Source organism: Poecilia reticulata, linkage group LG2 (assembly GCF_000633615.1).
Source record: "Poecilia reticulata strain Guanapo linkage group LG2, Guppy_female_1.0+MT, whole genome shotgun sequence".
Taxonomy (NCBI): domain Eukaryota; kingdom Metazoa; phylum Chordata; class Actinopteri; order Cyprinodontiformes; family Poeciliidae; genus Poecilia; species Poecilia reticulata.
In genome coordinates this window covers 34,176,181-34,188,185 of record NC_024332.1, presented here as the reverse complement: position 1 = coordinate 34,188,185, position 12,005 = coordinate 34,176,181, and the positions used below count along the sequence as shown (strand labels likewise).

The 12,005-nt window shown below is 37.0% G+C and overlaps 1 protein-coding gene across 3 annotated transcripts; it reads left to right on the top strand.

Annotated features, from left to right (window-relative positions):
• Positions 1-1,763: 1,763 nt before the first annotated feature.
• arsh (arylsulfatase H) lies at positions 1,764-11,644 on the top strand. Of its 3 annotated transcripts, none has more exons than XM_008403908.2 (11): positions 1,764-1,828; positions 2,304-2,459; positions 3,161-3,282; positions 3,402-3,524; positions 4,520-4,722; positions 5,364-5,584; positions 7,919-8,055; positions 8,278-8,415; positions 8,499-8,658; positions 8,906-9,027; positions 10,690-11,644. In XM_008403908.2, exons 2-11 carry the CDS (start codon positions 2,311-2,313, stop codon positions 11,082-11,084), a joined length of 1,770 nt encoding a protein of 589 aa, XP_008402130.1. In that variant the 5' UTR covers positions 1,764-1,828; positions 2,304-2,310; the 3' UTR covers positions 11,085-11,644. The 3 variants fall into 3 exon arrangements, with proteins under 3 accessions (XP_008402130.1, XP_008402128.1, XP_008402129.1); XM_008403906.2 differs by having other exon boundaries at positions 4,490-4,722; XM_008403907.2 differs by lacking the exon at positions 1,764-1,828 and adding an exon at positions 1,902-1,925 and having other exon boundaries at positions 4,490-4,722.
• Positions 11,645-12,005: the final 361 nt, after the last annotated feature.

Sequence of the window (12,005 nt, the reverse complement as noted above, 5' to 3'; positions counted from 1 at the left end):
CAAAGTTTCTACTTGTGAATGAGTGTTTCTTCTTGTTTTTCGACTTTTACAGTGCCTTTGAGATGTCAAAAAGTTTATAGAACTCAAGAGGAAAAAAAAAAACTGAACCACGAAGAGATCTAAATAAAAGAGTTGGAATGTCAAGTATTTTCTAGATGGAAAGTCACACATAACAAGTGCAGATTCTGTGAATGATTTATRGTGACAGGCCTATAAAGATTCACCTGATTAGAGCCTTAGAATCGAAGTGTGGGAACCTGCTTGAGGTTCAGCTTGCACAACACAAGCACTGTTGATGCCTTTACATGTGCACATATTTATTTCGTACCCTGAAGCTGCTGCACCCACACAAAACCATTCTTTCTAACCAAGTACAAGCAGTGCGAGCAGAAACCTGGTGATGACTAATACATTTTCTTTGATTACAAAAAATTGAGGCTGAATTTTCTCTCACATGACTCATACCAAATTAGAGAAGAAGGGCTTGGTTGTCTATGTCTGTTAAATAAACTGACTCATATAAATACAGATAAATCTCTCTTACAATGATCATATAGTAGCAGTGGTAATTCATATTTTCTGTCTTTGTGTCAGAGAATGGATCATATGTTGCAATACTGTTGACAAGGCATTTCTCTTATGTTTGAATCTCTCAGAAACAGTTTGGTGTTCTCTGTCTTCAAAGTATTAAGAAAAGGTTTGACAATCAGGCAGTTAAACTTGTTAGACAGCTTGACATGGAAGTTATCAAACTGTGAGTTGCTAATAAAGGCCAGGTGGTTTTGTTAGTGGCTTTTTGTCTGGTTTATTAGGTTTGGCATCGTACATATTCCTCTTGGCAGTACTGCAAGATCCTGATTATGCTATGCTACCTCTGCTTCATTTTTGAACACCCTTTTTCCTTCCACTTTACTTTCTTCTGATATGAATGGATTTGGTACGCTGTGAACAGTCAGCTTCTTATATGTATAAGATTACACATCGGTGACAGCTGATTGTGAAGCCCAAAATAAAACATTTCTATGATTTAAATTATATTTTATTAATCTTTTATAATATTTTAATTGTCTTTTTTTTAACCTTTAGGCCATAATTATTAAAATTACCTGAAACTGATACTAAAAATCACTCTTTGTCAAATTTTTTTAAAGAATATACTTTTTATTGAATAACTGAAATAAATGTAACTTTTCAGTAATATTCTAATTACTGAGGGGCACATCATTTAAATTCAGGTTTACATTGATCTATAAAGATAGAGAGTTATGTAATGTTTTAATGACGATTCAAGTGATGACAAGGAAGCATTGTAACTAAAAAAAAACATTTTTCAACCAGAGATAAATAATCAGTGGAAATACAGTCACCAATTGTAAGAAGAGTTTGATTGCTGCATCTAATTTCAGCAAAAAAAGGTCTCATTATTTCATATCAAGAACAAACTTTTTTTGTCGAATGAAAATACTGCACATCTCCTAATATAATAATGCTAATATTCCTCAAAACTAGTACTTACCTAATTTTCGTAGGCTCTGATTATTATTTTGTCTATTTAGATTTTCATCTAAACTTGCCCAAATTTAAAGGTGAAAACCACCTTTAAATTTATATAATCTTTTCATTGTTTTAACCTTTTATTTGTTGTATTTTAAAACTCTGACGACACCTGGACGCAGTGCATGAGTGTGTATCGTCGTGGCGCATGAGCTACATGTTTTACGGGAGCCAGAAAGGTGTTGCGCGTTAGTGACATTTATTACTGTAAACTCCCGGAGGAGGGACCTGAGTAAAGCAGGAACAGCTTTGAGCGTAGAGTAGGTTTATTGAGGTGAGTTTAAATTGCGAGGAGTTTAAATACATTTTAACGCCGCAGTTAACCAGGAGACATTCAGTTTTATTCACTCACGTCGATGCATTTAATTGCGGTACATTTGCTCGAAGAGCCGTGCGGACCCTGCCAGAGTTCACACGTCAAATGGTGTTTTATAACAGTGTGTCTGGATCTGGGCGCTCCTTCCTTACATAAGAAGTGTTCAGATTCACTTCATGTGTTGGGATTACGAAATAACATGCAGTCTTTAAAAGATCTCCGTAATAATTTGCACTTTAGGGGCAAAACAAAATCACTTGCAGAATGGCTATGCAGTTAGTTAATGCAATGTGTGTTGACAACATAAAAATAAAATAAAACTTTTCTTGCAAAATGTAAAAGTTCATGTCAATCAAACTAACGCGACGTAACTTTTGGAGAAAAAAAAAGAAAAAAAAGAAATAGGAGTAATATATGACTGTCTTCTGCTCAGGTCTGCCATGTTGGCACCTCTTCTTCTTTCCCTGCTCCTGGCATCAGGAAGTGATGTCAAAGGGGAGGTGGAAGACAAGAAGCCCAACTTTGTCCTCATGATGGTGGATGACCTCGGGATTGGGGACATAGGTTGCTATGGCAATGATACCATCAGGTAAACCAAACACAATCCATATTTTTGATGTCCTTAGTAAAGATCTGTGAAATTGAAAAATGTTAGAAAAATGAAATGTATTAATGATGAGAACATCACAAGTAAGTGTAGCTACTTATGAAGCTGTTTTTATTTTAATCTAACATACATATTTAAGTTGATCAGAGTATCTATGATGTAGTTGCTTTTCAAAATTGGAAAGCCAAGAAAAAAATATAATTTAGATAAAACAGATTTTCATCTAAACTTGCCCATATTTACAGGAAATGTTTTAAACAACTAAAACTGTGACAGAGCTATTCTTCAAAATGGGACAGAGAGGAAAAAAAATAGACTTAGGTAAGAGTTCACTGAGCTTCCTAAATCAGGAAATGACTGTACAAGTAAAATATCTGGAAAACCTGGAACTGTAATAAACAAGGATAGATGAAGAGGCAAGTTTATACTGTCATCTTTCACAATGAGTAGGATGATAACAAATGGAGAAAAAAATCTTCTGCATTAACATTTTTCAGTTCAAAAGTRTGCTCCTTCAGAAAAATAACAAATTACCAAGGCTGCACACATTACACACAGCTGGATTAGCTGTGTGTAATTAGATCTGGTCTTAGTACCAAGTTTTCTAAAACAATCCAAAATAATATTTGTGTTATACTATGTTTTATATTACTCTTTATTTTTATTTTTTACTGTTCCTGTAGAACTCCCAACATAGACAGACTGGCTTCAGAGGGAGTAAAACTGACCCAGTACATCGCAGCAGCTCCTCTCTGCACTCCAAGCCGGGCCGCTCTGATGACGGGCCGTTATCCTCTTCGCTCAGGTAAATGATCCCCTGCTTAGGGCCAAACATTTACATGATAATGTAYAGTTAAATCTACCACATGCAAGGTTCCATCAGTTTTTATTTAATTTGTTTTTGCGTTCATACGTGTTGACCAGGGATGGCCAGCCCAGGCCGTGTCCAGGTACTGTTGTTTCTCGGAGGTTCAGGGGGACTTCCACCTAATGAGACTACCTTTGCTAAGAGGCTGCAGCAACAGGGATACACCACCGGCCTAGTTGGTAAGAAGCGATCGGGTTTGCTGTCTGACTCAGAACTCTTCCAACATACTTTTATTAAAAATTGAATTGACAATTCATAAATCAGTGACATTACCTCCATCCTTTGTAGCAATTTCGCTTCTGCTATTCTCTTTATATGTTGGTCAGATTCACAAAGAAGCCTGCACGAAATTCATGGCGATTCAAAGCCTCTCATTTGCAAGTGAAGCAAATGAGAGCAATTTGAACTTGCTATTGTATAAGCTCAAACTTGTACTTAACAGAGGTAAAAATTAAGATATGGAGAGTTTTGTTTTATAGAATAGAATAGAATCCTTTCTTATCCTTCCTAGATAAGAAGGAGGGATAATATCAGTGAAATATCATATTTCACTGATATTTCCCATCAGTGAAATATGGAAACTTGCAAATTCAGACAAAGATAAAATATTATAAAAATAAGGGAACATTTACAACAAAAGCAAAAATACTGTACATTTGTTAAAAATAGCACACTCAAGTTTCACGAAATTGAGTAGGATAGTTTWAAAAATATACAAACTGTGTTTATACGTCTGTGCTCAATAACACAAGCCCAGACTATTTAAAAGAATCTACAAGTTCTAAAATCCACACCCTCACAGATCTTCATCACAGATTTAATTTATTTTGTCACTTTTAATGAACCCCCCGTGAAGCAGGTGCTGAAGTTTCCCATAATTCTTGCATTTCCTGCATCAAGCCACCAGTAGACAGTATTTTTTCTCTCCAGTCTTCATAGAGCAAATAGCAGCGGCCTTTTAGAATTGTTTCTTTGTCATTCAGTCTTATGCTCATGTGTGATGACACATAAGGAAAGACATTTTAAAGAACGTATTAGGATCTGCTGAATTTTTCAATAGAACCAGATCAATTTATGCATGATGAAAGGTCTGAAGATTTATGTAGTGATGTGGCCTCTTTGCTCGTTTTTGTCTTTACAACAGAGTTCTGCTTTCAATCTTGTGCTCCTGCAGGTAAATGGCACCAGGGTGTGAACTGTGAATTCAGAGGTGATCACTGTCATCACCCAAACCAGCATGGTTTCAGCTATTTCTACGGCCTGCCGTTCACCCTTTTTAACGACTGCGTTCCCGGGGAGGGCAGCGATGTGCTAGTGGATCTTCAACTTGCACTCCAACATCTAACCCTACTGCTTGGACTGGGACTTCTTACAATGGTGGGTGTGACTTTGTCTTGGTTTTATTTTTTCTTTCTCTACATTTATAAAAAACAGACATGTGTTTTTTTTGTTTTGTTTTGTTTTTGCTGGATGAAAAAGAACACATTCAAAAAAAATAAAAAAATAAACAGTTGTGTTAAGTCAAAAGCTTAGCAACTCGTGTAATCATGCAGACAAGTGCCAAAGGGTTTGAGGAGCAAATTGAAAACAGAAACTTCGGTTGTGAAACTCTGTTGCATGAGTCAGAGACTCACATTAAGGAAAAACCCAATGCTGAAGCTGAAATTCAGAAGAACTGGCAAGGAAAGTTGCCTGTGGGACAAATAGAAACCAGCTGTTCCACAGGTAGAGCAAAGGAATCAGCACTTGAAGCAAAAATTGTAAATGAAAAGAAATTCATAGAAGCCTTTAAGAGTGACAGCCAAGTAGAGTATTTTCTAGTGATAGTTCAAGAAAGAAAACAGGTTTAGTAAGAACATTTAAACTATTAATATCTAATGGCATGAATCTCAAAGTGACAACCGTGTAACATGACATGCGTCAGTATGTCTCAATATACCAAAATCAAACTGTAACATAAAAACTGCATGTAAAAGAGTCAATACATTTGTGTGTGTTCGATCCATATGTCTTTTCAGGTGTGTGTCCATCTATGTGGGCTTCTTGAAGTTAGCCTTTGGCTACTGGTGCTACTTTTCTTTGTCAGTATAGTAGCAGCAGCTATGTGGTATGTCCCCTTTGGGCTTCTTCGAACCTGGAACTGCATCATTATGAGGAACCAAGATGTGATAGAACAGCCCATGACAGTGGAGACGCTGCCCCAGAGACTGCTGGCAGAAGCACAAAATTTCATAAAGAGGTAAGGTAAGCATTTCGGTGCAAAATAATGAGCGGCTCTGTCCTTTTTTCCCCTTAGAAAGTCTCAAAACTCACAGATACACCAATTTTGTCTTTAATTGAACATTTAGTTAGCAAAAATGTATACTAGATATATACCTCCTATATCTGCCATTGATTATGTGTTTGTAAATTTGATACTTTTAAAATATGTGTGTATTTTAGAACAACCTAAAGTAAAAAGCCTCAAATAAACCAAAGGAATTCTCCAAAACTCCTATAGTTTCGGTAGAGAGAGCTCAAATTAACAAGTAATCCAAATAAAATGACAAAATGGTCAAAATAAAGGAATAATTTAAACTAAAACAAACAAAACTGATAAAAGTAGTTCCATATTCATTCATTGATCAGCAAAAAAACGTTCCTAGTTGATATATTAGTAGAATATGTAGCACTCAACAATAGGGCTAGAAGGGTTTTATGTAAGACCAACGTTATTTGAACTTCATTAAATGTTTTAATGTTATTCATTCATCAAAAACATTCATGGAGTGTCGCTTTGATTATCCATTCATGTTTGACAAATCCCTTAACCTCCCATGTCAGCTATTTGGGTGTGCCTAAACGCTTGCTTAGGCCAACCACAACCTATTTACCCAAAAACTCTTCCTTAAAGCTGCAGTCGCCAGCAGGGTTCCTGTCTCACAGTACACCCCTCCCCTGTGCTGTCTCCACTCAGCTCCACCAGACTAGCAACAGCATTCATTAGTAGGTATGCTGAGTTTGCCATACAAAATACTTCTCAGTTCAATGCTGCTGAGAATATTTGTAAATGACATAATGGAGGAGCATAACATTTCAGGGCATAAACAACTGAAGAAAATAGTTACTTGATTGTGCTATAAAATGGCACTATGTCCCTGGAAAGTATATGATGCTACCCTTTGAGATCAACTAACAGCTTGTTGTTTTTTTTTTTTTACCATTTCAGTTGCTTTTTAATTATTACTTTGACTGTAGAAATAAACACTTTTAGGCCAGTCAGTATTTTCTTTTATATTAATTTATGAACATTAACATAAATCTGTCTCTTGCATTTCTTATTTTGAAGAGTGCCCAAGCAAATTCAACCTCTTCATATTTACACCCCATAGAAACAGAAAATTGTCTATTACTAAGTCAAGAATTTTTAAACATGCTGATCAATCTGAAAATAACATTTAAAAAAAAGGAAATTATATTTTTACCTATGCACTGGTGATTATTTTATAACATGAGTTTATTTCCATGAATCAGTGAATGTACTCAGATAAACCTATCTGAGTACAGACATGTATTGTCAGTATTTTGCAAATCCAAGAGTGTTTTTAGTACACTCTCTTGTGTACTTAGACCTATTGTTGCACAAGAAAACAATATGGTTTAAAACTCTTATCAGCTTGCAATATTTTTTTATGGATTTAAATTACACCAAATTTAGTAAAACATAATAGAATACCAATTGTTTTCCAGGATTAAGTGTAGCTCAGTGGTTGTCACACCAAAAAGCTACTCTAGATTAACCTCACTTGTTACRGATATTATCTTAGCGTGCAACCTACGCTTAGAAATCCTTTATTATTTAATATTTATAAACTGAATGTGAGGATTGTTGTTAAGCTTTATTTGCTTTGTGTTTTTTGTGAAACACAGGGTTTCTCTCAGTGCGTTATATTAAGCCTGGTGAGCCACCAGACTTTACTTGTGCCCCCACCAGGCTAAGCATTGCTTATTTTTTAAAGTCTTTTTAAAATGTTTGCATTTTTTAATGTTTTGTAGTTTGTGTTGAGGTATTAATCTTACATTCTTTCAATTACACATATTTATCAAGTGATATTTTCAAATTTCCTGTCAACATGTTTTAACTCAAAAACACGACGGGCTGCTGGATGAATGGCTGCCCTAGAGCCCAACCACCGGGCTTAGCAAGTTTTCTGGTGGAAACTTTGGAAATAGATTGCTGGAATGAAGCAACAGGAAGTCATCACCCCAGTTAGTAAATTATTTTAGTTCACTTGAGAATTTGGCATAGTGGGAACTTGTTATTTTGCTAGTCTTGTCCACATTATCATGTATGTCCATCTAAATTGTTTGTTACAACATCAGTTAAGGTAAATAAGGGCTGGGCCTCAAAAGAAATTGAACATTGAAGAACAGGAGGGAGACTCTGCAAGCAGCACCTGTTATTGGCATTAGTTTATTGATGTTTACGGCTGACTTAGAAAAAGACACAGATAATTTGTGACATGTCAACAGCATGAGTAATGGTTAAAGATATGTTATGCCTGAGAACATCTCTGGCTCACTTCCTCTTTAGGAATGCTGATCGTCCGTTCCTCCTCTTCTTCTCTTTGGCTCACATCCACACGCCTCTATTCACAACGCCTGCCTTTGCTGGAAAGAGCCGTCACGGTCGCTATGGCGACAACCTAGAAGAAGTGGACTGGATCATTGGTAAGTCAAAAGGCGTAAACCTAATATGTTAATAAGTGCAGATCTTGTGTTAGACCTCAGAAGGCAGGAATTTTTTGTTTTACTGCAAGAGTTCATAACTGACTAAAAGCATATGATTTCAATAAACTTAAAGTTTTAAAGAGTGGAAAACGGAAAGAATGAGTGACCTTTTACTGTGTTATCTCAGATCATTGCATCTCACCAACCTACACTGTTTTTCAGGTAAAATAACGGAAACGGTGGATTCACTCGGCCTGGCCAACAATACCTTCATGCATTTTACTTCGGACCATGGTGGGCATTTAGAAGATTCTGATTCTCTTATCGGTCAGAAAGGAGGCTGGAACAGTATATATAAAGGTCAGTCATACGTCAGGGTGATTTTGATCGATGGCACTCCCACAAATATTTATGTAATTTCTGTCTTTTTGTCTCATCTCCAGGTGGGAAGGCGATGGGGGGTTGGGAAGGGGGGATCAGGGTGCCTGGTATTTTTCGCTGGCCTGGCAGACTGGCAGCAGGAAGAGTAGTTGATGAGCCTACAAGCCTCATGGATCTCTACCCCACCTTGAAATACTTAGCCAAGGACACCCAGCCAGATAGGTACAGACCAATACTTTATAATATGACACTTTTGTAATCTTCAACAGCTCACCTAGCCAAAACAACAAACAAAAAAGAGAAAATGTCTGGATGTGAACTAAATCTCACTTTAATTCCTTTACCGTAAAACACAGGTGCACACACTTTACAAGGGAGGTTATCAAGATTTTTGTCACAGAATCTTCACATACATCTAATCTGTGTTGTTCCTCATGCATTCCTCACAGTCCTCTCTTCTCTTTCTCAGACATTTAGATGGCTTTAACCTCATGCCACTACTGGAGGGGAAAGCTGCACGATCAGAGCATGAGTTCATGTTCCACTACTGCGGTGTGTACCTGAATGCGGTGCGGTGGCACCCACCTGATAGTAAGTTCACACACGCAGAAACAGAAATGTGCTCAGCCATTCAGCAGATGTATATTTTCAGATTTAATGAGGCATGAAATATTTCCATGAGACAGAATTGAAACAGATCTTATCATGACTGTTTTGTGACATGTGGCTTTTCACTAAAGAATGACAGAAAAAAACACACTCACATAACTCACATATTGAACATAATATATGATAATGTTATGTTAAATGGTACGTAGAGACGTATATGTCTGTCTTTTGTAGTTAAATTCTACTCTCCAGTAAGGTTTCTCCCTGTCAATACATTTTTTTTGTACAGCAGTAATGGGAGTTATAACAACATCTAAGTAAAAACATTCTTTTCTGCCCTGTGTCTTCATTAATGATCTACAGCTGGAACAGTGGTAACATCACCTGTGTGAGAAAACTGAATCTAAAAGAGAGCTTTACTATTATTTGAAAACAGAAAAAATACAAGATGACATGTCTTGTGCATGCAATTATTATAGTGACCATTATAAATAAGAGAAGTGTCCCAGTATACTCCATTGAGAATCTGAGCTTTCCTAAAAGGTTCCATTCATTCATTTTCTGTTACATAAAAGGCAGAAGTTGTTATGTAACAGGAAAAAGTTGTTCGGATAAACCAGAACAACTTTGCTGAACTCCATTCAGCCTTCCTGTTTTCTGCTGAAAGTTTTGTTCTCTCTTACTTTCATGCAGCCCCGATACACAACATGTGAAAGAAAATAGATCCCACATGTAGGTAGATTTGCATTTCTCTTTTCTTTGTCTCACCTGGTTTGAGATATCTTGCTGAAGCAGAAAACATCTAAGAATGAGTCTTCTTCTCTTGACTACATCCAAACACCAACCCAGCTTTAAACTTCCCCACCACTTTCTCCCTGATTTGTCGGGTCTGTTTGTTGATCATCATTATGCTGTTTGTGTTGTTCCCTAATAAGCTTTTGTTCTTTTTCTCTTGAGATTAAATTACAAATGAATATGGACTGTGAGTTACCATTTGGTGATGTTCCAAAGGTCGTTTGCTGAACTCAATTTATTTAGGGGTATAAATGTAAAAGGTGCTGCATACACATGAATGGCACATTTTAAAAAAAAAATATTTGTTAAAAATATGAACTTATTTTCTTTCCACTTATTGATTTTGCACTAATATGTTCAAGTCTATCTCAAATAATGCCAATAATGTATTGCTGCTTGACATCAGACTCTTCTGTCATTGTGAGTGCAATATTACGTTTTGATTCTCTAGCAACAGAAATTCATCTCCAACCAAGTTTTCTTTCTTTTCTTTTCTTTTCTTTTTTTTAAGATTTGAATTGGGTTTTGTTGTCAGACTGGGCTCTCTGGTTCTTTTGGTGAACTGCTGCAAACATTTACTAGCGATTTGTTTTCAACATTGTCAGTGCCCAAACTGCCTGTTACAACACGTTTCCACTTGTCAAGTTTTTTCTCTTTCCTGCTTCCTGGTTTTAGTGCCACATTTTTTTTTATAGATGTTCCCAAATAAAAGCAATGACATAAAACAAAACATTGGGCAGGCTTGTTTCCACTGGTGATGTCTGACGTTCTCGGCAAAACATTATGCAAACATGCGGATGGTGAAGAAATCACTAAGTGTTTCTGGCTTTTGTTGTGTGTCTCTGTTAGGCAACTCCATCTTCAAGGTGCATTTTTTCACGCCAAATTTCTTTCCGCCGGGCGCTGGGGGGTGCTATGACACTAAGGTTTGCCTGTGTCATGGCCAACATGTGACCCACCATAACCCACCGCTGCTGTACGACCTTTTCCACGACCCCTCGGAGTCTCGACAACTTACCCCTGAGACTGAGCCTCGATACGCTGAAATCCTCCAGCAGATTGCCAAAGCCGTAGAGAAACATAAGAGGACCTTTCCAAGTAAAGAGGGATCTGATGACTCTCAAGTTCAGCCCAACACAATTCAAAACCAAATGAGCTGGGAAAAGATTTTGTGGAGACCCTGGCTGCAGCCGTGCTGTGGGACCTTCCCTTTTTGTGGGTGCAAGGAAGACAAAAACATTTAAAAATAGGATTCAGATTAGTGAAGTTCTTCCTCTGCAGGTTTACTGCTTTTACTAATATGTAAATTTACTAATTTACATATTAGTTAAATTTTTTAATTGTTTTTTTTTATCGTCATTTGACAGAAGTGAACCATGTATTTGGAATTTGAGCATTTCAGGATGTGCAATCATTCTGTATGGAAGCTTTTTTATTTGAAACCTTGTTCCATGTTGCCATCCCTATCAATTTGTTTTAGAAATAATGTGACAATCACTATGTTTCTTTCAGTAAGATAAATTAAGAAAGAGAATAATATAACTTAAAAAGAGAGTAATTTAAATGTGAAACAAAATGTAACCAGAATAACTCAAACTGCGTTGATATGAAYGAAGCAATTTAAAGTAATGTGCTGAACAGACAGTTTTTATACTGTGTACATCATTTGGTTTATCCAGAGAAACTCCTTTTAGTTTGCATTTTGTGGAGTACTTATTCTTATCCAGCAACCCAGAACAGGAACATTTAGTTCAGGGGTCCCCAAACTTTTTCCTGTGAGGGCCACATAACTTTTCCCTTCTCTGGTGGGGGGCCGGAGTCAGTTTGTAACAGAAAAAGTGTTACATGTTTATCACCTGCGCTGCCGGAAATTGTTGAGGGGGGGAGCGGGGGGCTTCTCGATTCATTTTTACCCAGAAAGCACAGGGGCAAAAACCGTTAGTGAAACGGTCACTGGGACTGACTAGTATATATTTCATTGAGGGAAACCTGGAATGCGGCGTTCATAACAAACGTGTGTTCATCTGCTCTACCGCTAGCAAACAACCGTACTGAACATAAAAGTCAAGCAGTTCCCTAAAAGTCCAACAGATGGCAGCAATGCGCCATGCAAAACAAAACACCCACAGTTTACAGGACACACTTCCTGCTAAAGAGCCCCCTGG